This window comes from Talpa occidentalis, unplaced genomic scaffold (assembly GCF_014898055.3).
Source record: "Talpa occidentalis isolate TD23 unplaced genomic scaffold, MPIMG_talOcc4v2.1 talOcc4.2, whole genome shotgun sequence".
Classification (NCBI taxonomy): Eukaryota; Metazoa; Chordata; class Mammalia; order Eulipotyphla; family Talpidae; genus Talpa; species Talpa occidentalis.
The window spans coordinates 149,381,393-149,408,868 of record NW_023602073.1 but is presented as its reverse complement, the minus strand read 5'-3'; the positions used below and the strand labels follow the sequence as shown (position 1 = coordinate 149,408,868).

The 27,476-nt window shown below is 47.8% G+C and overlaps 1 protein-coding gene across 1 annotated transcript in view; it reads right to left on the bottom strand.

The window, feature by feature from the left end:
* Nucleotides 1-235: 235 nt before the first annotated feature.
* Nucleotides 236-27,476, bottom strand: part of MAP3K4 (mitogen-activated protein kinase kinase kinase 4) — a 113,199-nt gene continuing 85,958 nt past the window's right edge. Inside the window, exons 11-28 of the mRNA XM_054698164.1 lie at nt 26,946-27,212; nt 25,545-25,694; nt 23,473-23,634; nt 22,853-22,986; nt 22,232-22,310; nt 21,437-21,503; nt 18,784-18,880; nt 17,870-17,986; nt 14,907-15,007; nt 13,882-13,962; nt 9,381-9,572; nt 8,340-8,410; nt 7,324-7,440; nt 6,375-6,534; nt 4,608-4,730; nt 3,908-4,014; nt 2,492-2,671; nt 236-1,226 (exon numbers count right to left, since the gene is read on the bottom strand). Of these exons, the coding sequence (XP_054554139.1) occupies nt 1,206-1,226; nt 2,492-2,671; nt 3,908-4,014; nt 4,608-4,730; nt 6,375-6,534; nt 7,324-7,440; nt 8,340-8,410; nt 9,381-9,572; nt 13,882-13,962; nt 14,907-15,007; nt 17,870-17,986; nt 18,784-18,880; nt 21,437-21,503; nt 22,232-22,310; nt 22,853-22,986; nt 23,473-23,634; nt 25,545-25,694; nt 26,946-27,212 (2,226 nt within the window). The 3' untranslated portion in view covers nt 236-1,205. The remainder of the gene's footprint in view (nt 1,227-2,491; nt 2,672-3,907; nt 4,015-4,607; nt 4,731-6,374; nt 6,535-7,323; nt 7,441-8,339; nt 8,411-9,380; nt 9,573-13,881; nt 13,963-14,906; nt 15,008-17,869; nt 17,987-18,783; nt 18,881-21,436; nt 21,504-22,231; nt 22,311-22,852; nt 22,987-23,472; nt 23,635-25,544; nt 25,695-26,945; nt 27,213-27,476) is intronic.

Sequence of the window (27,476 nt, the reverse complement as noted above, 5' to 3'; positions counted from 1 at the left end):
TACCATCACGCAACTATACTAGAAATCACTGGAGTGGTACGTGTTAAACGCTCTGTACAGTACACCTCAAAAAGCTCTTAGAGAAACAAAACCAGAAGGACGCTCCGCGCACACACTCTGTGATGCCAGCGCTCTCCAGACGCCCTTCCTGGCCGGGGTCAATAGTCTGCGGGGGAAGGAGACACAGAACCCGCTCGAGAAGTTACCTGCCCAGAGCCAGGTGCTGCGTGCAAGGGGTGAGTCAGGAGCTTCTAAAAAGATTTCAGGAAGCTTGAAGGTCAATCTTTAAAAAAAATTTAATAGCAAAAGGAAATAAAAGAACACCATCAATGACATGTAATTTGGACTATTTTAGAAAACGAACTGCTGAAATGTTTACATTCTGAAAAAGATAATTTCCTCAGCAGTATTTACACGGACCTAGCACCTGTACATGGGTTTGAGAATAAACCGAGCCCCCAAATTTTAGCTGTTCGTAAACTTGCTGGTTAATATAAAATAACTTAAAAGGGCTCTACAGCCTTAGTGTTGTCTCCCTCGTCTTGCTCTTCAGGGGCGGCCGGGGGGCGGCAGGACGCCGGGTCCAGGGGCCTCCAGCCCGGGGGCTGCCCATGGGCAGGGGCGCGTGGGAAGACAGCGCTGCAGTGTAGCCGGCTGGCTCTGAAGCTGGTCACCATTAAAAGACAATATAACTGAGCTTTCCTAAAATAGACCATTTATTGAAAAAAGAACCTTTATCTTAAATTTCATTCATCAGCCTCTGCATCACAAGCTCACGGCCTGCCAACAACCACGCGGGGCACGGGTCCAGTCAGTGCACGCGACAGCAGGAGGTCAGCAGCAGCCCCGGACACCCGGCAGCGCAACCGCGCTCTGGGACCTCGGCAGGTCAACACCACGACGCTGGCGTCAGGGCTCCCAGCCAGGCGGGGCCCGGCGGCGACAGAGCGACATCCGTGTACAGTAGTAATGGCACTTGACATGCAGCTTTGTGACCTCGCGGACACCGCGCTCAGGAGGGCCCCGTGCACGTCAGACAGACAGGAGCAGCAGGAGAAGTGACGCTTGTCACCTGTGCAGTCTTCAGTCTCCGAAGGTTAAAGGCTTGCGCTGCTTCTCAGCAGCGTCCATGTAAATGTTACAGACAGTAGTGATCGAGAGGGCTTTCCACCAGAGCACGCACCACCAGGCCAGGCTGCTTAGCTTCACTCTTCATCTGTGCAGACCTGTGAGGAGGACAAAGAGCTGCACCCTATTTGTGTCAGGTGGCAGAACCACCGCGCTGGGCCGGGCTCCGAGGGAATGACGTCGGCGCTGTCACTGCTCTGCGAACTGACAACAGAAAGCCTTTGAAAACACGTTCACAGACACTCTCAAGGCAATACAGAATGGCCATAACGAGTAAGTGTCTACGCAGTTGCAGGCCGCTAACACCTACACGGCACCTCCGGCCACAGGGCCCGGAACTCGCCCCCGGGAGTGCGCTGCCCTTCCCTTACCCCTTGTGCTGGGTCAGGAGCTCGCGTGCCCTCCCAGCCACACTCTGTCTCCCAAATCTGCGTCCCAGCCCAGCTCTCGCTCGATTGTCAGCCCCAGAGCCGAGCGCCTGCCAGAGCAGACGTCCCCGCGCCTCTCCGACCTAACCCACCAGAGAGAAAACGGAGTTTGTAACCTGACGATGCCAGCCAGGTGTGAGCTGTCCTAGACACCCCTCCACGTCCAGTCAGCTGCTGGTCATGGCCACTTCACGTCCAACTGGGCTGCTAACGCACCCGAGGCCCTTCCCCCGCCCTGACTAGCCTCATTTTCACGGCGACCTCTCTAGAACACATCTACCCATTAGGCGTTCCTATAAAACCGAAGCTCCTTCCTGAGGCTCCCGCTCATTCCCCTGTGATGTCTGCAGGTCCCACGTCCTGCGCGGCTGCATCCTCCGACCCAGTCCCTTGAGGAACTTGCGCTCATTCAGGAGCCCTGTCATGTCTCTTCCGTTTTGCTGGCTCTATGCCCGCCCTGATTCCTGGCCTGGCTGATCCCTCCCAAAGAGTCAGACGTGCCATTCGAGGGAAAAGGACAGCTGAGACTGAGCTGACTGGAGAAATTCCTCCTCTCGGTGACTCGGCCCAGCCCACTATCACAGCTTAACAAAGGCTCAGTCCTCCGGACCCTGTCCTCGGGCAGACCTCACTGTCAAGGGCTGACCTCACTGTCAAGGGAAACCACGTCTCTCGCCCAGCACCACCTCAGGCTCCCTTGAACAGCCCTCAGCGCATTCCAGCACGCCACACAGCGCACCCAGCAGGAGACTCAGTGAACACGTCCCTTCAAACAGAAACACACACCCAGCTCCCTCGCACAGGGTATTTACTGCTTTCCCACTTCACGCATACCTGTAGCTATCTTATGTTTAAGTTTCAAATTCCCTGAAGTGTATTATGCCAAGAGAACGCAAACATTTAAACATAAGGAGACTGCAGAGCAGCCTGCAAACCTTGACGAAGGCGTGGTCGAGGAGCTGGCTGGCTGTCCACCTCATCCTGGGCTCACTCTCCAGGCAGTGAGACAGGAAGTCCTTTCCTTCTGGGCTTAATCGTTCAGGGATTGGTGGCTTATGCCCCATCCCCACTTTATACATAATCTGAAAGTTGTGTTCATATTCATGCCACGGTCTCTGAAAAGAAAATAAAATCCGGTTTTAATACTTGACCATAAAGAAGTACAAGTGCCCCGTCTTCTAGGTATCTCAATATTAACATCAGGGGCCAGCACACTTCTACTTAAAGGTTCCCATGACAGTCACCCATATTCAATTCTCCCACTGTACTGTGAGAGTAGCAACGCAGAAATGAATGGGTGTGGCTGTGCGCCAATAAAACTTTATTTACAAAATGAGGGGGTCTGCAAAGTCTGCCTACCGCATTTGGATCTCCTATTAGTCCAGCATTATCTACAAGCCACCCACATGCAAATAAAAAATGTAATATATGGAATTATATAAAAACGTTAAGAGAACACATAAAGCTCGAGTTATTTTATATGGATGTTTATTTTAATATGTTACCTTACTGAATAATTAGCATCGACTTCTATAATAATGTAATTTCCTACCAATAACACTTAAGAAGTTTCTAACTCTTTGGTTTTATAAATGATGACACCCTCTTCTTTCCCCCCACACACGGGGCCTTTATACATCCACATATATTTATAGGTTCGTTCATTAGTAGCATCTTCATAAAAAGATAAATTTTTAGATACTGATCATTTGAGAGTTTTATCGTCCTGTAAAGTCTGTGTCCTATCTGGTCCTCTTCTCTCCCCTCTCCTGGGCCCTCGCAACTGCTGATGTCATTCCCTCCCTAGTTCTCCCTCTTCCAGAAGATCCCATGGTTGAAGCACAGCTCACAAGGCCTTTTCAACTTGGCTTCCTGCACAGGACAGTATGTTTTCAGGTTCTCCTGTGTCATTTTATGGCTCGAAAGCACGTCTCTTCAAGCTGCTGCACGCAAGTAACCCTGCGTCTGCACAGCGGGCCCCACGCTCCTATGAAGGGCACCCTGGTTGCTTCTAAGTCTGGATAATCATGAGCCAAGTACAGCAAAAGCACTCACAGGCCAGTTTACGTGTGGACACAGGCTGTTAACTTCACCTTCCTTTTTGCAGCTACTGGCTTCTTGATTTCATGGAAGCGCTATGCTTTTTTCACTCACTCATCAGCGCTCACTAAGCCATCTAGTTTATAAAGATGCAGGTCCTAGTCTGTCACTTGTCTTCACTTCACTGTGTCTTTAACAGGTCACAGTTTTAATCTTTTTATTTTCATGTTGTCTATTTTGCATAAAATGCGTCCACGCAATTTCTGCTAATAACCCGCTGACGTCTCCGCTCCAGTGTGCGCGCTGCTTACCTTACCAGTCACCATCTCGATGACAACACAGCCCAGACTCCAGATATCGGCCGCCCGCCCGTGGCCCTCTCCTTTCGCCCGGGTAATGACCTCCGGAGCCATGTACGCTTTGGGGTCACAGACACAGAAGTAAGCATGGCGTGCGAAAACAGCACCATGTGTTAATAGAGCCAAGCAATTAATTAACATCCATTATGTCACATTACACGTTAAAATGCAAACGAGCCTACACAGACAACTAACTCGTGGAGTAGGGAATCCCTTCTTGAGTTACATGACAGAAAATAATAATCCTGAACGGGCATTTTAGGGGCCAAATTATCTTTTATATATGTAAATCTTCAGGTAAAGTGTTGATAATGAAAACATGACATTTAACCTGTAAAGGAGGGTGTACAATTTTATGACACTTAATCCAAATAATCACCACTTAACAACGGTGCTGAACCAGAATCACTCTAACAAACTCAGTGTAAACAATAGTGTTTTTCTGGCAAGAAAATGTCACTCCTTTAATTCTATGGAGAACCAAACATGCCATTCAACAAGGGCTTGCAGGAAGCCCATGTGTCTCGAGTGTGGTTCTCTGCAGGGAGGACCCCCTGCAAGCTCCCCAAGTCTCTGCCTGGAGGGGCAGCCACAACAAAGCCCAAGCACCGAGCACATCACGAGCCATGCACGGACGGATCAGGGTGCCCACCTGCCGTCCCCAGGGTGCTGTTCACCTCCCCAGGCATGGTCTGTGCGTTGTTTTTAAGTTTCACTGAGCATCCAAAATCTCCCAGCTTGATCAGTCCAGAGGAGGTAAGGAAGATATTGGCACCTACAGGAAAAAAGCAGCTGTCAGCCTCTGGAGCACGGGGAGGCGTCTGAAGTCTACATGGTAATCTACACCACAAGAACTTGAATCCCAACCTAAATAAAGTAAAAGTTTATGAAACTTTACCAACTATTATCAGAGATTGCTAAGCGCTATTCACAATCGAACACAAAGCAATGGAGATGCTTTATCCAACACATTCTAAACTGAAATACCTGCAGAAAGTCTCACATTAACAACGGAGATTCTTGAAACGACATATAAGGCACAAAGGCTCGCGGGGTCCCTGAAGACGCTGCCTCTATGGCCTCCATGACGGCGGGAGTGGCTCGGGCTGCCGCACTGCCGCTCTGCAGGTAGAGCCCAGGGCTACACTGGGTTCGTATCAGACTCTGACCAATGAATGTTCCATGATTTTTCAATGACCCTACGAACCACACACACGCCTGCCGGGCACGCCCATGGGAGCATGGGCCACCGTGCACCACTCAGGGCGGCCTGCCTCGCTCTCCACCAGAGCCAGCCTCTGCTCTCAGGGGTGCTATGGGCCCTCCCTCTGAGCCAACAGTGCAGTGCAGTGGACATGCAGCCACACCATGAGCACAAGAAGGATGGTTCATCTCACAGCCCAGGGTAGAGTGTCCCCACAATGGATGGCACAGGGGCTCATGTCGGGGTTCTGGAGCTGGTCCGTGTGCACAATCTCAGCTGGGCCGAGTCATAAGGCCCACCATGTGGACACATGACAGACCTTATTCGGGGGCTCTCAGGGACTCTACTGCGTGGCTGATGGCATGAGGGCACCATTTCGCGACACTGGACAGAACCTGAGAACAGTTATTTGTGGCAGGAGAACTGGAAATGGGCAATGCTGCAGCCTGACAAGAGCAAAGGCCCAGCATGAGCCCAGACAGCAAAGCAGTGGGGTGGAAGGCGGGGACTGGAGGAGGCAACAAGACGGGTGCTGGGAACTCAGGGAGAGCCGCTGGAGGGGGCAGGGACAGCTGTCCCACCCAAGCCAAAGCAGGCTCTGGTGGGATCCAGCTAGCTCCCAGACTTAGCCTAGTGCCAGGTCAGAAGCCAGGTCCATTCCGGAGTGACTGGGCTCTGGCTCAGGCTGTGGCAGAAGGGAATCCTACAGACTGGGGTATATCAGAGACAAATTCATTCCCTGTTTTAGTTATCCCCCAAAGGCCCGATTACAAAAGCCAGGGGTGTGGTCTGTACTGACAAACACCAGAGGGGCAGCCCCAGGGCACATGCAGGACTTCTAATCCCTCAGCACAGGGCTCAAGTGCTGGCATAGCCGTGTAGGGCCCGGGCCTCCCGGTCACACTGCGTTGCACAGACGGCCGCCACATGTGCACACGCGAGGGTCCTGACACAGGGAAGGAGAGGCCGCCCCAGTCACAGGGCACCTCTTTCCCTAGTGATGCCAGAGCAGGCTTGGCTGCTCAGGGCAGCCGCGGCTTTCGCTTTCCAGAATCAGACTTGGCCCGAAGTTGCGCTCAACAGAAAGGCAAGCAAAGCACCCCGCGCTCGGAGGCATGTGCTCTGCGGGTTTCTCTGTGCAGGGTTCTCCGGGGCAGCTGCCAGGCACAGGATCTCCCTCCTAGAGAGGCCTCGCGGGGCCAGGGACGCGGTCACCTTTGACGTCGCGGTGGACGATGCCGTGCTCGTGCAGGACGTTGATGGCCACGGTGATCTGCTTGGAGTACAGCCTGATCACGTGCTCCTGGAGGCCCAGCCGCGACACCTCCTCCAGCGTGCCCTCGTCGCAGTACTCCATGAAGATGTACATCTCCTCCTGCGGGGAGAGAGCGCAGCCGGTCGGCACGCACACCACAGGGTCTGGGGCGTCGCCGCCGCACCCACAGGATCTCTAGCCGCATGCTGCACTTGTCCTGAGCTCTGCGCTGTGTGTTGTGCTCCCCGCGCCACAGCGGGTCCGCCCGCTGCCTCTGTCTGGATGAAAGAGCCCTTGGGAGAAGAGCCTCTCTGGATGACGTGGCATGGCCTGGGTCCTCCAAAATGGAGCCTGCCAGGGACCAACAGGCTGGCCCTGTAAACATATTATTAAGGACTGAAACATCCTTCTCCACCAAGAATTCACGTGTGAAACATGAAACATCATTACTATCCTGGAAGCTCACACTCCAAGGAGGCTCCAAGTTGTCCTGTCCTGTTTCCCTCAAAGAGCCTATTTCTGACACCAGGGGGCCGAACTGAGGTCTTCGCTTTCTCTCACTGCACAGTGGCTCCCTGGGCGCACACCTGGGCGCACGCAGGGCCCTCAGCCAGGAGCGGGAGGAGAAAGGAACAGGCAGCCGTGGGCGCTCCAGAAGCGTCGTCTGGCTGCAGGAGGGTTTCAGTGCTTTATAATGTCGGGTCTGTGACTACCGTCTACAACTTACATTTCAGGAAGAACTCCTCTAGTCTCAGAGAGAAGGCAGAAATGATGTAAGTCATGGAGAATTCCTGACAATTAGGCAAAGTTACTGTGCTCTGAAATGAGAAGACCTGTGATGTAGAACAGGACCCCAGCTGTGCCCTGACTGATTCCTCGCACCGAACCGCGCGGCGGAAGGCGGCTTACTCTGTGAAGCTCCACACCAAAGTACCGAACCAGGTTGGGGTGCTTGATGCCTTCAAATATTTTCAGCTCATCTGCCGTTTCCTTGATGGTTTTATGGTCATTGGGCTGAAACCGAATCTGCAAGAGGAAAGCGACCCACCATCACCACCGGCCGGGCGCAGCCTGGACACTCCGCAGGTCCAGCCGGGGCTGGAGGCCCGACCCCACTCTCAGCCCCACAGGCATCCATGTGTGTGTGTGTGCGTGTGCGTGTGCGTGTGTGTGTGTGAACTTCACTCCCTAACATTTTCTTTGTTGTTTCGGGTGACATAAAAGTGGCTGCATTAGAATATCCAGTGAGAACACAGCTAACAGGGTCATTTTCCTAACTGCAAGCTGAGGTGACAAACACTCAACACCCAGTAAGCAGTCACAGGCACTAGGTGCTGGGCGAGACATAAGGATGAGAGATGATGCCGCCCACAGGAAGCCAACAAGCTGCCGGAGGAGGTGTGGGAGCGTGGGTGAGTGCCCCGTGGCAGAGGACTGCAGAGGGAGTGCAGGACCCCATGTCCGCAGCCCCAGCCTCTGCACCTCCTCCCTGCTGCACCAGTGTCTCCTCATCAGGGCAGCAGGTCCTGCTCCCCAGGGCCTTCTTCACCTTCTCCCTGTTCCTCCCCCACCTCCTGCCATTAAACCGCTGTTCACTTCTGAAGCTTATCACAAGTGTGAACATTCCCCTCAGCTCCCCCTACAGACACCACCACTGGCCTCCGTGCTTCCCTTCTGTCTCCCCATACAGCACAGCCCGTGCCGTGGTGGGGTGTCTGAGCGCCTGGTCTTCCCTCGCTGGATGGCAGACTCTCACTCTCCCCGGTTCTCAGCTGGTTGGTCCCCACTAATCTAAGTGCCAAGCAGCGGGTCTGGGGCTTGACCTCGTACCAGAGGAGCACAGAAGTCAGCTCTGTGCACTAATCAGAAGCGTGTCAACAGAAGTTTCTTCACCAAAGAGGCGTCATCCGGGCCAGACCACTCACCTCCTTCATAGCCATCAGCTCACCGGTGTCGACACTTATACAGGTGTAGACCTTCCCATACTGCCCTTCCCCTGGGAACAGAGACACACAGGCCATGCTCAGTCACCACAGTGAGGCCGTTCCATGGCATTCAAATTAGCATCTCACCTGACCCTGGTCTGTGCTGTGTTGCTGATTACGCACACCAAGGCAAGATGCCTGGGTTTCTGAATGTCCCCTCAGAAGTGAGTCTTAGGCAATCTCTTCCTGGGTCTCACCTGCACTTGTCTATACAGCAGAACTGACCACATGCAGCTACGCATTTCCAAGCCCTCCTGGTACTGAGGAATCTGGGACGCTGGGGTGGTGGTCCGAGGGAGCGGCCACACTCACTGGGCCTCACAGCTGCAGCCCCAGGTGTACAGGGAGCAGACAGTCTACCAACACTCTGTGGCACGTTCAGCGTAGGGCTATGTGGCTGAATACGACTGAGGACAATGATCGACACAGCTCATAACGTGCAAGGCTATTTCTAGCGTTTTCTGCTCTGATGGACAGGTCTCTGGACACCGCAGCTTTTCTCGGGCTCACAGAAGCCCATATGCCAACTGTGTCTGCCTCTCCAGCCCCAACACTGGATGAATAAAAGCATACGGGAAGATGGGAAATATCGCCAGGCCGTTTCTCTCATACCTCACCCGAGTTACTTTACAAGAAGTCATTTTACCTAGGAAATAACAATTCAGGTGATGTTTTAGAAGACAAGACTATTCTGTATTGAATCCATTGTAGGAAGCAACAATGGGCAAAACTTCTGGAGTTATAGAGGAAAACTATTCAATTTAGTTTTAAAATCTCTTGCTAAAATCTCACTAAGTATTGCTCTTAGAAGGCATCTTACAAATAAAGTAAAAAACAGAACTCTCTGGGGGAAAAAAACGTATATTTCCCACATTTATAAGAGAAAACAACTGAGTACAACTAAGCATGCAGACGCGACCCGAAGGGGCGGCCGCTGCTGTCTCTAGCAGAGACCACCTGTCCCGCGCCTCCCGTCCTTACCAATTTTGTTTCCTCTTTGCCACTTGAAGGTCACCTTCCTCAAGCCAACATGCATGACGTTATCATAGGACTTGGGGGTGTCGCAGACTTGGCCAATGATGTTCTTCCTCCTCATTTCTCGATACCTCTTTTCTTCAAACAGTCGGACTGACTTCTGGATAGCTTCTATGGGTCCCTGTTTGGAAGCCGTATCTGCAGGGAGAATCATAAGCTCACTCACCCCAGTCAATTTCCAAAACGTAGTAAGAACAGAGCAATACGCACCGAGAGGCGCCCACGGCAAAGCTTGTCACTTCGTATTAGACACAAGCAGGTGAATGAAAGTCCACTGATATCGAGCGACTGCTGGCGAGCGCACTGCACCCCGACTCGCGAGGCGCGGCAGTCAGACCACGTGTCCCTGGCTTCTCCTCCCTGCAGTTCTCTCTCCTATCGGCAAGAACTTCTCCCAAACACATAAAATTTGACCACAGCTCTCTATTTCATGGTTCTCCACAATCTATTTACCAAAAAATCCAGTCCTTCACGCAGACTACACGCCCTGGACCTGGCCTGTTTACTTCTTCAGCAGGTTCTTTCTCCTGCCACCAGCTCTGGACAGGCCGAGCGTAAGAGACTCTCACGGACACGCCGGCCCCATCTCCCCCCATGCCTGTTCACATGCTTCTGTCTGCCTCAGGCCATCCCAGCCAGTGCCTGCTTGAGCAGCCTCCGCCAGAAGGCCTCTGTCTCCCGGGAAGCCGCCTCTGATGGGAAGGGGTCAGATGTCCTTCTCTGGGAAGAGCACGGAGTGGGGGCCCTGAGGTCAGCTCCTGGTTCCCCATTTTCTAGGTGCCCGACAATGGACAAGTAAGTTGACTTTATGTATCAAAATCCTAACCTGTGAGGTAGCAACACCTGCCTCACGACACCACAGCGAGGATTTAATGAAGTGCTGCTGTGGTGCATTTAGCCCGGGCCTGGGACACAGCAGTAGGTGACATACCTTAGCTCCCCATCTGCTAAGTCCTTATTTTCCATCAGGCTCCCTATCTTCACCCAGCTTACTCTATCATGATTTACAACAAGAAAGATCTTTTACACAGGCGTCCACACCAACACTTTCATGAGGCATCTCCCTAACCACACACGTCGGATCGATCCTAGGTCGTTGTTTAATGCTGACCCCGCAGCTCACCGATGGCCATGGCTGCACGTGCAGCACCTGTCACTGTCACGGCGCTCCTCACATGCCTCAGCATGTGCTGAGGGCAGGGTTTCCTGGCAGACAAGTGACCACGGAGGACAGGGACAAGTGTGAGAAGTTTCAGAAGAGAAATTCCCAAAGATTCATGGTGCTCTAATTACAGTTTCTTAGCCATCATCACTTCTCCAGAACAGGGATCCTCTCTTCCTTCACCTCAGCATGTGACCCAGCAGCCCACTCAGCAACCAGCAAGACTTCAGCAGCTGTGAGTAGAGGCGCGCCACTGTCAAGTACTCCTGGGAGAGGCTTACTTCTTCACACAAAAATTGCTCAAGATTTGTCGGTCTGTAATAGGTCAGCGTGAACTGTAACTCTCCCCACATACCTAAGTTCACTTTACCACAGAGCATTTGTTCTGAAAATCCTCGCGAGGACTGTTACCCGTGGGAACTACTGGTAAGTAGGAGCCACAGAGAGGTGGTCCCCATCGCCAGGCTCAAGCCACACAGCGCATGCCTTGTCCACCTGGGCCACCGCTGCTTGGCCCCGTTACTCCCTGTGAACCGCACCCCCCCCATATCCAGGTGAGGCTGCGTTCCCGCAACGTCTTCCAAGCCATCGCCCCAACCCAGGCCCGTGGGTGACCTGCCTCAGCATCGTCCTCTTCCTCACCCTCCCACTGCCCAGATACACCAGCTGCTCCAGAGACAGGGAGGTCCGGGAATCCTTATCATTTATGGAGAGAGAGTGAGAGCTCTTCTGCCTGCTGCTCCAGACTGTAGTGACAGAGCACATGTGACAGCACTTGTGACCACCCAGGGCCAGGCCAGAGATGGCCCTGCTACTGTTGTGCTGTTCTGCTTCTGGGTAAAACTTTCCCATTGGTGATGGCTAAAACTAACCCATTTTGTGAGATAAACTTTCTCCTAATTTCTTTTTTTAATTTTATTTAAATATTTTATTTTATATAATTCTTACATCCTTTTTCATCTTTGCACAATGTATGCATTTTCATTTTGGTTATATTCCCCATACAATTGCACCCCCCCTTATTTTGACTCTAGTCCTTCCTTTCCCCCCCCCCCCTAATCCCCCCCCCCCGTAGTGTGTCTCTGGTTTATAGTTGCTTGTTGATTTTGATTTTTACTTTGTATTGATTAGTCTTTTTCCTGGTCCCTTATTTAGGCTTTCTAAATTCCTGCTATGAGTGAGACCATCCAGTATTTTTCTTTTTCTTTCTGGCTTATTTCACTGAGCATGATCCCTTCTAGTTCCATCCATGTTGCTGCAAAAACTGCATGTGTTTATCTTTTTTGATTGCTGAGTAATATTCCATGGTGTATATGGACCACATCTTCTTGATCCAGTCATCTATTTTTGGGCATTTGGGGCTGTTTCCAAAGCTTAGCTATTGTAAATAGTGCTGCTATAAACATAGGGGTGCAGGTGTTCTTTGGAATTGATGTTTCTGTGTCCTCTGGGTAAATACCTAGGAGTGGAATTGCTGGATCCTTTGGAAGCTCTATGTTTAGTAGGTCCAGAAATCTCCACACAGCTCTCCATAGTGGTTGGACCAGTTTGCACTCCCACCAGCAGTGCAGGAGAGTTCCTTTTTCCCCACAACCTTGCCAACATTTGTTGTGGCTAGTTTTTTTAATATGTGCCATTCTCACTGGTGTAAGATGGTATCTCATTATAGTTTCGATTTGCATTTTCCTGATTAGAAGTGATGTTGAACATTTTTTCATATGCCTGTTGGCCATGTGCATTTCTTCTTCAGAGAAGTTTCTTTTTAGCTCTTCTGCCCATTTTTTGCCTGGATTATTTTCTTTGTCTTTGTTGAGTCTCATCAGCTGTTTGTAGATTTTTGTGATCAGTCTTTTATCATTAGTGTTGTGTGCAAAAATTTTCTCCCAGTTGGTGGGGTTTCTCTTTGTTTTGGTTATTGTCTCTTTTGCTGTGCAGAAGCTCTTTAATTCGATGTAGTCCCAGCTGTTTACCTTTGCCTTCACTATCACTGCTTTGGGTGATGTGTCTGTAAAGATGTCTTTGAGGTGCATGTCATGTAGTGTTTCACCTATATTTTCTTCTATGTATTTTATGGTTTCAGATCTTATGTCAGTTCTTTAATCCATTTTGAGTTGGTTTTTGTGCACGGTGTGAGGTAGTGGTCAAGCTTCATTCTTTTGTATGTGGCGACCCAGTTTTCCCAGCACCATTTATTGAACAAACTTTCTTTGCTCCAGTGCATATTCATAGGATGTCCACTCTCACCACTCCTTTTTAATATAATACTGGAAATCCTAGCCAGAGCAATAAGACAAGAGAAAGACATACAAGGAATCCAAATAGGAAAAGAAGTTAAACTATCACTATTTGCAGATGATATGATAATATACATAGCGAACCCCAAAAACTCCACAGAAAAACTAATTCAACTAATCAATCAGTTTAGTAAAGTGGCAGGATACAAAATCAACACTCAAAAATCAGTAGCCTTCCTATACACAAACAAAAAATGTGAAGAAGAAGAAATCAAAAAAACCATCCCTTTTATTATCGAAACAAAAAAAATCAAATACTTGGGAATAAATCTAACAAAAGAGGTAAAGGACCTATACAAAGAAAACTATAAAACACTGTTAAAAGAAATAGAAGAAGACACAAAGAAATGGAAAGACATCCCCTGCTCATGGATTGGAAGAATAAACATCATCAAAATGGCCATCCTACCAAAAGCAATATACAGATTCAATGCTATTCCAATAAAAATTTCAATGACATTCTTCAAAGAAATAGAACAATTATTGATGAAATTCGTATGGAATCACCAAAAACCCCGGATAGCCAAAGCTCTTCTGAAAAAAAAAAGAAGGGAATGGAGGCATCACACTCCCAGACTTCAAACTATACTATAAAGCCATAATCATCAGAACTGCATGGTACTGGAACAAGAACAGACATACAGACCAATGGAATTGAATAGAAAATCTCCTAATTTCTTAACAAAGAAATGAATGAGTATTTATTTCACAGACATCTACCAGCTATCTGCCACGCACAAAGAATTATGCTTAGGGCCTACGGTGACAGGAAACTAATGACAGCGAGTTAAAAAACACAAAGGCGACTAAACATGTGTCTGACTCAAATGGGCTTGCGGTTGCCACAGCAGGGGATGAGCAGAAACAGCGCATCAGAGAGCAGGGTGGGGACTGCAGGCCCAGCACACGCCGCCTCAGAGGCCTGACACCTCAGCAGCTGAACCTGCTCGCTTCATGCCTGAACAAGGAGTCTGACATCTGACCTCCTTACCCTTGGTCTGGCTGATGAGCGTCCGAAGCTCCCAACTTCTCCGGGCTGACCCACAGGAGTCCCCTTTTGGATACGCTGGTTCTGTGGGATGAAGAACCAAGACTTATGAGACAGACACAGGAGCGAGGCCGGGGGCCAGGAGTCAGCAGGGCCGTCTTCCCAGAGGCAGGTTTCATTCTGTAGCATCAGAGAGACGCTACCTCCACAAACTGTTCTAGGAAACTGCACCCAAATAAGTGTTTCCACAAGTAACAGACAATGGATCCTAAACAGAAACTGGATTCTTTGGGGACCCCACTTAGAAGTCCTGCCCTGGCGCTCAGCAGGTTAAGCACTGGTGACGCACAGTCCCCAGGTGAAAACTCCTAGGTCTGCAATACAGCAGAACTTCAGCGTATCATCAACCTTTGTATTATTTTTAATATTTACTTATTGATTTAGTAGAGGAACTGGGGTGAAGGCCAGGGCTGCAGGGTGAGAGGATTGACCAGAGACAGAGTGGGGAACAGAACAGGCAGTCTACTGAAATCCACTGCTGAGGGGAGCAGCGGGGAGACAGGAGAGGTCTGCTGAGCCCTGTGGATAGCTCCCTGGTTGGGGATGTGGCGGTGACAGTGGTGAGACTAACTCCTAGGCCACTGTGGTTGGCCTTTTGGATTTTTGAGGCAAATAACAGTGTGTGGACATTGAAATATCAGAAATAACTTTTTTTTTTTTTTTTTGGTGGGGCCCTCGCCGTTGGCCAGGGAACGAACTGGCGCTGCAGAGGCTGCAGGCAGCCTCGCAGCCCAGCACTCAACTGCTGCGCCACCAGGGGAGGCCCAGGAATAACTTTTTAAAGAACAACAAAAGCAGACCTGGAAAACACAGACACGGCTGATACGGTCTCTGAGCTAAAGCCGCCGTGGGCCACATCACCCCCTCAGCGCCACCACCTGTTCTTCACTCGTCTGAGGCACTGACAGTAGGGACTGGGGAGGAGACAGTCACAGGGTGGGGGGGTAGCTGGCGCCTTGGGCACTGACCGTCTCGCTCCTCGGTGGGGCTGGAGTGACGGCTCAGGGACCGGAACTGCAGCTCGGCCGCGATGGAAGCCAGGCGGTCGTTCTCAGGGACACTGGAGCCCCTGTTTGAACATTGTCACAAATTGAGCTAGCAGTTCAACAGAGTGTAAAAATACAAGGTCAGAGAGGTTCTTTTAGAGCTGATTCTCAACTGGGGTGATCATCCCTTGGGACAACTATCACCTGTTCAGTAGAAGACATCGAAAAGGACAGCCCCAAAGAATTACTCAAAATGAATAGCACTGCTGCTGAGAAACCAATGTGGAGCCTGAGAGTTATACTTTTATCTCTCCACAGTCAACATGAAAACCTGATGGCATAATACACCTTTTCATATTAAAAACAACAAATAAAAAAACAATCTGGCATTTACTGGCATGTGGAAAGCGCCACAACTTAAGCCCAGGATGAAAATTATTACCGTATCTGACTAATATTTAAAATTGCCACCAAATTATATTTACGTACTTATTCTACTTAAAGTGTTAAAATCATTACAGTTCCAAAGATTTCACATCAACTAGTACGGACGTGGGAGGGACACCCACAGACTGCTCGAGCAGTTGCCAAGCCAGAGTGCACAGGAGCAGGAAGCGCAAGAGGCACGGAACAAGCTAATATGCTGCTTTTCCAGAATAAAGTGAAGTGTCCAGAAATCAGAATGACCCCATAAGGAGTAAAGCCCAGAAGTAAGGGATGTGTTAAAATTGTAATTCAAATAATCTAAAGTAAGTACGGCATTAGTTTATTAATAAGTTTAGTGTGCAATTTATGAATGAAGTAATGAAGTATGGTAGCATTTATGCTCTTTTTACGACACGCTGGACAGCTAAGGCGGTGTGGCCCACTGAACAGATGCCCACGGGGGCTGGTGCGTGGGATGCGCTTCAGTCTGGATGCCCAGGTCAGGCACAGTCCTTGTGATGTCTGAAGAGAAGGGGACACCTTCCCTAGCCACAGAGCTCATTAAAAAGTCCTGGCACCATTCACTAGAAACACATCCACCCCCTTAGCCGTGCCAAGGACTGGCCACAAGCGCCAGGGCACCTCCACTCGCTGATTTCCGGGAGAAGAAATGCGCCAGCTCGGGCCCACAGAAATTTTTGCCAGGGTGAAAGGCAAGAAGATGCACCTAAGTCGAGTGTGACACTGGCAATGGTCCAACAGCTGTTGTCGAGGAGGGGGTGAGGGAGGGTCGGGGAAATTCGCGGAGTTTGACGATTTCTGTGGCGTAAAAGTGGCTGGCACAATCCTATAAAATGAACAATCGGCTCCTGCAAGGCAGGAGGAGCCAGCAGCAAGCAAAACACTGCTTGGTGGAGCCAAGGTGGGGGGAAGGGCGTCTAAGGCAGGTGCGGGCGGAGCACCAGGCTGGGCACCCACCACGCGGGAAGCGGCAGGGCAGCCATTTGGTTTCCTCAGCACGTTCACAAGCTCAGGGCCACAGGCGACCCAGGTTCTCAGGGCGGGTGCGCCCAAGCCCACTGCCCAGGCCTCCGGGAAGGAGTGCATGGCAGGCACGGGCAGGGGCGAGTAAGGGAGCCCCCTGTCTTCACACAGCTCTGCCTGCACCGCCAACTCTATCCCTTTCATCCATGGCTCTGAGAAGGCACAGGGCCATCCAGTGTGAGTTCTAATTACCAAGGGCCCTCCTGCAGCATGTTCACGTTTGAGATGAAGAATTCTCATGAAACGCTACTCCCTACACGCGGAGGCCTAGCGAGGAGCAGCCTAGACCACCTGCAGCTTTTAAAAGGCCATGGTGGTGTTTCCTGGATCCTGAACACACTTAGGGTTGCCACACACCAGCTCACCGGGGCCTTAACACAGCTTGAGCCAGAGCCTTCGCCACGCGGGCACGGTGCCCTCCTCCAGCTCTGGGGGAAGCTCTGTGAAGGGGGGGCGGCAGGCATGGGGCCAGGCACTGTGGTTCAGGCCATGCTGTCCCCACCAATGACTGCATGGAAGGTCACTTGCCTGACTGCATTGCACGCAGAAAAGCGACAAGGTCAGTGGCCACGGGGACTCTTAGCCGATGTGGAATGTTAACCATGGGATGCTCTAAACACAAAAATGAAGTGGGCAAGTGCGATGTGCTCAGTGTTAATGGTTAATTTTTTCAGCTGACTGCTTCAGCTATAAAATACTTTGATTTTTTTCTGGTTAAGGGTATTTACTAGTAAAAATTAGAAATATTATTTTCATGAATGAAAATGGGAGAATTTAAATTTCCACTGAGAGAATGGAAATGTCTGTACAAGTTCCAGACTGTCAGGAAGAAACTCAACACGAAAGCCACATGTCACCTTCTGCCCACAATCCAAGGCTCTCCCGCTCCGGAGTGGCACAGAGCCCGCTCCCTCATAATCTCAGACACAGGGAGGAACAGGACACGAGCCCAGATCCTTCCCCTGTAAGGAATGGAGGCCGTAGGGTCAGCCCCACCGGACGTGAGGAGGGGGCCGGCCACACACGCCACTGACTAGCGCAGAGGGCTTCGGCGAGAGGCTCGGCCTGCCCGCGCGGCCAGGGGGCTCTAGTCTCCATGAGACACCAACCCGTACACTCACTTCTCCTCTTACACACGCGCTCTAATCAACAGTAGTCCAAATGAGGTAAGGAATCCCGCTAAAGGCGATCTTCCTAAATCCACCAGCCACCACCTCAGTGCTGCCAGACGCCCCACTCACCACGTGGGGCCTCGGGAGAGACACGCTCTGCCGAAACGCTCCTGGGGCTCCTAAGGGGCGGCAGGGCAGGTTCTTTGATTCTGCCGTAAAGTTACGATGGCACAGACTCTAGCCATCAGGCAGAGGCCCTGGAGGCCCTTCGCGCCCGGCGCCCCACCCAAAGCCGGGGTCACGGCAGACGCACATGAGGGGCGGGGCGGGCACGGGGACATGACACTGGGGGGATGAGGCTACCTGGTGTCATGGGCACTGCTGATGGGTTTGGGTGGCGCAGAGTCGCCGCCTGAGGGGCCGGGGCGACTGGGCGCGGGGCTGCCGTGGCTCCGCACGTCCGAGGGCACGCTCCGAGTGCTGAGACGAGAAGAGAAGCTTCAGGAAACAGGCAAGAAACGGGGACGGGCTCCCAAGCGGTTTTCAATTAGAGATAAACAGGGTGAGAAAGTGAAAAATACTTGAAGTTAGAGAGTGCAGCTCCTTCTTTGATCAAGAATCAGGTCTAGGCATGGAAAAGAAAACTAACTTCCAACTAATTCTAAAAGGTACTTGTGGTCCTTTCTCAGCAAATACTGTCAAAATGGACTTCTGAAAGTGACTGCCCAGGGGAGGGAAGATGCTCACGGCCTTTAAGAAGCAAAAATGCCACCACATTCAAGGGAAGTATTTCAGAACTAGAGTTTCTGAGCTCCCTTTAGTACTTAAGTTGCTCCAGTTACACACACACATAAAAACCCAAACTGGAAAGATCACCTCAGTTTTTCTCCAGTTTTAAATTTAAACAGAATTCCCCACACCCCGCCCCGCCATGTTCGTTATACCAGGCACTCTCCAATTCGTTTTTCTTAGGTCATTCTAAGGAAGAAAAAGAATTATTCCAAAGCTAGAAAGCGTTGAGTAGCTTGAGATTATAAATAAGCCAAGAACCTAAGTTACATTGGAATTACAGTCTGTTTTAAATTCGCATGCCTTTCTTTTGCAACCAACACACTGCTGGAATGTCCTCCAGATAATGCAAACGAGAGCTTCTGAAAATACAGGAATAGGAACACAGAAAACATTACTGCGTTATCAGAGCAAGCGCCCGGCAGCAGCCAGAGTATTAGCACGCGGCAGAGGAGAGCACCCGGCAACGGCGCGGAAGCGGCAGGTACCTGAATCCCTCTGGAGTGGGGATAATCAGATGCGGGTTAGGAGGGTCACTGTGGCACCGGGGCACCTTCACAGGACGGGGGCTGTTCCGGTGAATCGCTGCCGGGAGGGGGGGAGATAGCGACAGAGGCAACTTGTTAAAAGGTCAAACAGAAAACTGCTCCGGGAGGCACGTCCACGGAAAGGCGCTGCGACGGAGCTGTGCTGTGACCGTGGAGCCGTACGACATATACAAAGGCCACGGAAAATGCCATCTTTTAAAGGGGATATAATACATTCAAATGTGTCTCCATTAAAAGCGTTTTTTTGAAATGTACACAATGTATGTGAAATAAAGGGTTTAACTCATTTTACAGCTGTGAAATAAAACGTGGCTACGTGGAGTTGGTCTAGCTGAAGTTACGCTACGCGCATTTTCACAAAGACAGTGGGAACACTTCACCAGTCCTGCATGGGGGGGACGTCTCTGGCATTCCCCTGAACACGTGGAGATCCGCTGAGCGTGTGGGATTCTTTTAAACTAACCAGGAGTATGTGGCACAGTTTAATCTGGTTATTTCTGTTTTTCAGAATGTTTCCTTTTCTTTTTAAAAATATTCTGATGGAAGCTAAATATGCATAAAATTTAAAACAAAATTTTGAAATTGGATAAATTTTAACAATAGACTTTACCTAATGTTTACAGATAATGTTGACGAGTCTCCCTGTCCAGCAGCGAGATGTAACTAGCGAGGGATTTCTCCCTAACATGTTTTCCTTTCTTCTAGCTTTGTTAACGCTTCTTAGTTGATTTTAAATGTCATATTTTCTCTTCACGTGTTAATAATTTAGTCTATGTATGTTTTATTCTATAAATGTTTTATCCTAAATGAAAACACTTTCTTCATGGTTTTTGTTGGTTTGCTTGCTTTTAATAAACTACATAGCAAAGACAGAAGTACAAAAAATGGAAAAATCTTAAGGGGAAATTTTCAAAACGAAAACCAAGAACTAAAAAAAATATGCAGGCAATCTATGGTCCTGACTCATTCTCTAACCGCTGCAATACTAAATGGGAGGAGTCAACAGCAGCACAGGTAAGATGACCACAAGTTAAATGAGTTGCTGCGGGTGGTGATGTATTTAATGTAACAGATACACAGGAAAGTACTGAGTCAAAAATCACTATAAATGCTGGTGGATGTGACTGGACCCTGGGTGGTAGGTGTGGTGAGAAAATGTAACTTGGAACCTGTACAGATTTGTAAACTAATGGTACCTCAGTAAAAAATAGATGACAAAATTTTCCTATGAAGGAATAAAATAAAAACATTCTGTGAAATAATGCACACAGTTTAACATTCTTCAAGGCACTGAAGAGTTTTATATATTGAAGAACTGATACTTCACTGAAAAGAAAGTCCAAATGGGATTATATCTTTTGGAAAATTTTTCTTTCTATATATTTGCAACACTGCAAATTTTTTCTACAAAGAAAATTATTCCCTCTATAATAAAATATTTTAAAGAATTTTTACTGGATCATTGATCATATATTTTCAGAGAACTATTTTAGAAGATTGAAAAATTAAGGTATTTATAATACTATGCTTAATCAAAAGTTTGATAAGAATATATAGCACATTTATAAAAATGCTCAAATAGTTTTGCAAATGGTAACTTCAATTTGATAACAGCGTTGGGAGAAAATGTGTCCTAAACTGAGAGAAACCATACATTACAATGATCTACTAATGTTTCTGTAACTAGCAAGTACTTTAAAATATAGTTGCTGCTCAATTAATTTACCATTTAAGAACTGGGTTATTTGGTGTACTTCAATTGCCTAAAATGTCTGAATTTTCTTTCTGGGATGCTTATTACAAGGAAATAGTTTTATTATCTGAAGAATGCGACAAGACATAGATAGCCTTTTTGATATATTTTAATGTTTCCCTGTAAAACTATATCTAACTATTTGAAACCTGTAATTATAGCATATTGACCTCTGTTAACTCGGTCAGCACAGTGCAGTGTCTACAAATGAAGGATGAAACATAAAGCCAAACACCTGAAATTTATACAATATTGGAAGCCAATGGGACCACAAAAACTTAAAACTTAAAAAAAAAAAAAAAAAAAAAAAAGCACAAGTACACTGTTGTGCAACTTTTTTTTTTCCCAGTAAACCCAAACAGGAGTTTTACGACATTAGTGGGGAAATGGGTGCTTAGAGAAGTCGTGAAGAAGTAAAGGAACTCTTTCTCCCACATAAGCTGGCAGGGGGGGAAGGCCCTAACACTCACCCACCCACCTGTAGCAGGAAGGCCCTGCTCCTTACCAGACAACCAGCTTTCCCACATCTTTCCTCCACAGGAGATGAGATTTAAGGGGGAGGACAGAATGGGACTGTCAGTGTGGGGAAAACCACAGTGTGACACCATTGGCAAGCACTGAATACCTTATGTTGGCATTTTAATTCCTGGTGAGTTTAAAAAGATTATTGTGAGTTCTCGCCACACACACCTCGTTTTTGTGACTTGCACCATCATGCTCCTGAATATTCTTAAAAGATTCTCTATACTGTTTGGAATGAGCTTAACTAACAAGCCAATGTGCTCACCCATGCCAGGGGTTCTAGAGAAACGCTGACTGCTGTCTTACCAAGGTACAAACCTGTAACAGGGCTGTGTGGCTTCCCTATCACGTGGCCAATGCACTCGTTCATTAAGGCCTGTAAACTCTAGAAACCAAAGGACAAAAGGAGAAGATAATGTGCGCTCTCTCAATGTGACAGGTAGCACAAATTAAGTATTCAGTATATTCAAAAGAAACATGCTACCCTTAGTAAATACTTCCAAAGTTAAGTTAAAATAGGTATAAACACAAATTGAACACCAGCTGTACATAATGAACACACGATTCCATTTTTATAAGTGAAAGCAAGTCAGCTTTCAACTTCTCAAAATGCAATGACATTCACAGCAAGGGACTTCTTCCGTCACGGTCCCTGTTACTTGGTAGCTACAATGAAGGAATTCACATTCTGAGCATTTTTTGACCTGAGAGAATTTACTGGAATAACAGTCATAATATTTAACATTTTGCATGAAGCTCTCAAATGACACACAATGGTAGTTAATCCTTGTTCACCATTAATTCTCTAAAAAGCAGTGACTATATCAGCACTTTATATGGAACTGACACACATGTCAGAGGTGCCAGGCTTCACGAGCAACTATACACTGACGTAGCCAGTGGAACAGTCTGTCAAAGAAAAGAGTACTGAGTATTTTATTGTGGCAACAAAGCCAGTAAGTGTGCTTTAACATCTCAGCGTGATCATTACAATCATGCAAAAAATATTTAGGAATCACTATTTAAAATAAAAAGCACTATCAGGAATGGTTAACAGCCAACTTATTTTTTTTTTTTTTTTTTTAATGAAAAACACTTCAAAATATCCCATACCAAGAAGTCATCTTCTGGCAAAGCGGAAATAAAGGCTGGTTCAATGGCCTGGAGGAAGTCAAAGCCCTGAGTCGCCCACCTGTTGAACAGGAAAAGTCAACAATGACAAGACCGCCAAGGACTGCTGTGGCAGTTTTAGTGTAAAGACTACAAAGGAATGTGATTGGAAAATGATCATCTAGGACAAAACACATTTTTCTGTAACCCTATAAATGCCTGGGGCTGAGTAAGCTCACAACATGTTGGAGGAGAGAGGGACAGATGGCTTCTCAGTAGAGGAAGTGGTTACTAAGTCATTTCTACTTACACTGAATACCAGGTTTAAATTTCATAAGGGAGGAAAACTAACCGTCAGGAAGACTTGTTGGGGGAGAACGTGCATTCCCTGAAAGATTCTGGAAAAAGGCTTTTAAATGTTTTCCTAGAGGTAAAGGGTTTTCTATGTAAACAGTTTCATTTTAAAAAATTAATTAAAACATTACAACAAAAGAGAAAGCCCTAATCACCAAAGAGCTCAGATGTTCTTCTGGTACCTTCTGCTCAGAAACGCCACACAGAGATTGAGAATGAGATACGCCCAACCTCGTGGGCTCGTGAACACAACACCCCCGTGGCCATTACCTGGGCCTGGTGCCTCTGCCACTCTCACATTTGGTCAGCACGTAATTCATCCATTTCCGGGCAAAGCTGATGTATTTGTCTCCTATCTTCTGCCTAAACTCTCCAGACATCAAGCGAACAACTTCCTTATGATACTAGAAGAAAGATTTCAAGCTTATCAAAATGAGGAAGAAAACAATGATTATACAAATACCTAAACACTATAATGCCACATCTGTTTAAAATGTTTTTTTTAAAAAACAAAAAGCAAATCCAATTAAAATATGCATAGTTTGAAAAGAGTATGCATGAAGAGTTACAAAGAATATAATGTGTTAAAAGGCAATCGCAAGTGTCTTACTCATCAGGTTACATAAGGATATATTTTTATGACAGTAGTCATCTGTTAAAGGAGAATTTAAAATGTAAGTGGATAGCTGTTAACACAATAAAAACTGGGCAACTATCTGATCGTTCAAAGTAAACAGTCCTGACAGCAGTGGTGTAAGATGAAATTCTTGACTAAGCATGGACTACAACTCATAATCACATTTGCCCTACATGATTCAAAATACATTTACAAGTAAGTTACAAAGCAATCACTAAGTTATATTGTGTTTTCCCTTTTATTTGGTACCTACCTCAAACCCAAAATTGTACCCCTGAATCATTGCTTCTCGGTAATATTGTTGCAAGGTGACAGATTCAGATTCATCAACTTCAGCATCAAATTCTGAAGTAAACATGTGGTCCACACGGTCTATGGCATCACTTATTCTGTTGCAAAGCTCTAATGCATCATTCTAAAGAGTCCCAAACCATAATTAATCCAAAACAAATCAAATGACATAATACTACACGTATTTTAAAGGAAGATTTCTTTTAACACATAAACATTAACCACAAGAATGTACTTCAACCCATTTACCTTAGTTATCCAAGAGGAATGACTAAAAATAGATGTACTGTTTTCATTTTATTTGTATTAGGTAGTCTTTAACATCTTATGATACATAAGAGGGAAAAAAATCCATGTATAATAATAATGCCTGATTACAATGTGGTCTCTGAAAGGATGCTTAAAGTTTCAGTAGCTGGATACACTGACTAGAGGCTGGTCCTTTCCCCAGGGCCGTTGCACAAGAGGAAATATGGTCTCCATGTCACAGATCGTGGTTCTTAACTGGGCCCCATTTTAAGCCCTAAAGGGAAACTGACAATGCCTGGGCATAGTGTTAGTTGTTAAAACTAAAACTTGGTGGTGGGGGGGGGGCGGGGTTGGGGAGAGGGTGGTCAAACTGAGTTGAGGTCAAAGACACAGCTGTAACGCACAGGACACGTGCCCCAAAACAAAGAATTACTGACCCAAAATGTTAACAGCGCAGAAGTTGAGAACTAGATGCCCTGGTTCGAGCATTTGTCATCTCCCTAAGCAATACTAATACAATTTCCACCCATGCTGGAACACACGTGCATGTACATACAAACAGTCTCTATCAGGCCATCCCCCTACATAATGTTTGGCAATATTCTTCCTAAATTTACGAGTCCCTGAAGGAGAGAAAACAAAATCCAAACTCTCTTAACGGTCTGATATTTGCCCACCTGATGTTATCAGCCTGTATCACACTCCTTCCTACGGAGGAGATGGGGATGGTCACACCAGGCAATCCGGTCTCAGTGAGCATTCCCAGACCCCAGCCATGGACACGAATGCCCAAATGTTCCTTCCCAGTTGCACCCTCTGAAACCCTCCCAAGCGGAAGAGCTTGGCAACAAGCTCCATGGCGGCAGTTTCTGGATGTTCCTCTGAGCATCTAATCCTCCCTCTGCACTTCAGAGAGACAGTTTGGGTCATTAAGACCATACATTTCTCAAGCGCAAGAATACTCAAATCTCGTACTCTCCAGAGTTCACTGACTCAAACAAAAGATAAAAATCCCTACCCTCAAACTAGAGTGGATCACAGTGCAGTGGCGACCTTGGTGGTCTCCCTGCTTTTGGCAAGCTAGAAGAGATAATGTTTATAGAGAAATAAAGCAGATCAACAAAAGAAAAATAAATGTTTGTCAAACTACTTGTAATTTCAAGAAGCACTTTTTCAAGAAGCCAAGCCTTATGACAGATCAGTGATGGCCTGTGGAAAAGTGTGAACAAGACCAAGGCAGATGAACACGCCCCCCCACTGAAAGCAGCCAGCACAGGAAAGGAAAGCGAGCCTAGCTTATGCGTGGGGAAGGCCCTCGAGCCTGTCCACAACAGGCCTTTTCTATCACACTTGATTTGGCTGCATTAGTTGTTCAATGAAAGAATAAATAAATCTTTGAGATTACACATTATTGACTTGGAGGGCCTCCAAAAACTGCTGGCAACTGCTAAGGGAGAAAGAAACTTGTGTTAGAAATGAAGAGACTTTCTCCAATAGCAACTTTGCTACTAACTGACCATGGAACCATCAAGAAGTCACACAATTTGCTCAAATTTCTATCCTTCCAATTAACACTCTATAGTTTCAGGAAAAGATTCGGGAAATTTTTAATTCTGACCTGGGAAAGTGTGTACTGGAAAGATGAAGAATGGGAAGGGGAATTTAAGTTCAAATTCAAAATTAAGCTCAATTCCTGTGCACAACATTACATAAATTGCAGGGGTTCTCCCCACACTGCATCCACACCTAAGGAACCAAGCCCAGGGAGAGCTGGCAGTGAGGTACCTTGAGCTGCTGCAAAGCCTTGGCAATGACAGGCTGACTGGAGGTCTGCTCCTGGCGCAGAGTCATGAGCCCCTCAATGGACTGCTGGAAGGCCTTTCTCTGACTGGTGAGGTGGGCCGACTGCATGACAACTAGTAAAAGGTTTTCCACCTGGGAAGAAAATCAAGCACAGGGCTTAAAAAACAGACTCAGTTACTGTTCCCCTTCTAATTCAACCCCAAGCCTAAAATCAAAGTCAGTCTCAGGGCTACCTGACGGGAAAGCAGTTGGCCAGCACAGGGGCTCCCACCGAGCAGCGCGCCATGGCGGGCACGTCCAGTCCTCAGTGTCGTGGTCAGAATCTCACAGGATGGGGTGGGCAAGGTGTCTTTGAGACATCCTAGAACCTCCAGTAACTCAGCACCCCTGTGCAGTGTGTGGGCATGCATGTGTGCGAGAGGGAAGCTAGGAGTAAGGGTGGGACGAGATGAAGGACCTTGAGTGAAATAATAAGAAATCAAGACTGTATTATTTTTTAAGTGAGAGTCACTGCAGTATTTGGAATGCGATCTGGGCTAGAAATTATGATCGTGGGAGAACCAGAAAAAACAAGCAAACACAGCCCTGAACTGGAGGAGAGAAGGGGAGGCCTAAAGCAGGGAAGCCACAACGGACACCGCAGTGGTCCAGGAAGGGGATGAGGGGCTCTGAGTGTGGCAGTGATTCTGGGAGGCAGGAAAACGGTCATTTGCTTGAAGCGCTTTGGGCTTGCTAGGCCTAGTGGTTAACAGAAAGGGCAGAGGCTGAATGTACACAGCCGTATTCTGAATAGCTAAGTGGACAGGGCATCGTTCCTGAGACAGGGAATACAAGTCAAAGGACAGATCTGTAGAGTTGGGTGACACTCAGCCCATCAGGCTGAGTTTGAGGGGTCTGGGGACACTGAGAAAACAGGGGGAGGCCTTATAGCCTTCGTTCATGAGCTACATAAAGTGCCACAAATCTCCAGGGGTGTGGGGAGTAGGCGTAGTCTTTATTACAAAGATGAACTCTAAAGCCAGTGAACTAGGGTGCTTGGATAACCGGGATTTCTGGAACTACAAATCAAATGGGTATGAGAATTCCCTTGAGATCATGGGTATAGAGACCTAACAACATAGCTCAACTGGGAGAAGATAGAAAGGAAGTATTTCAAGTACTCCAGGGTAACTTAACAAACATAGAATTAATGGGATAGTGAGGGCAAGTTAGGTGGCAGTGTAACCTATTAAAATACGGAGGCCTGTTTTTGGGAAGGAGACACTCGAGACGCCTAGACAGCTAAACTAATCATTCGCAAGTCACCAGTAACTCATTTTGCCTGAAGGTATTTTAAGTGATGTTACTTCTAGGCAGGGTGTGGGAGCCAGGAGGGAGACACACCTGCATGCTCCTCAGAGTATCCACCGTCTCCACCTGAGGCACAATTTTCACCAGCTGAGCGTTCCACGCGGCCCAGCTGTCATCCGAGTCCCGTGCACGGTCACTGTGCTTGGTCAGAAGTAGGTAGGCATCAATGAGTACGTCATCTGAATCTTTTGAGCAGTCCTTGCCGGCAGCTGCATTGAGTAACTGCAAAATAATACTCTTCTCCTCAGCAAGAATGTCTGGGACAAACACGTGCAAGTTTTCCAAGCCAGGAATCTGTACCTGGAAAAGAAACAATCCAAAACCTTAAATTAAGGAATGTCATACATTGCAGAAATGTCACTTACAAAAACTTGGGAAAGACAAGCAGGTGTGGGGAAGGAGGTGTGGGAATGGCATTGGGGGACTGATATGGGAAAGTGTGGAGCTCAGCTTGGTGAGGTGGGAGCAGAGAAGAGTGTGGACATGGAGAAGCCTTGCAAAGTTTCTCCACGTCCAGGGCACCTTCCAACTGCTTCATCTTCAACACCATAGAAAATACTCTCC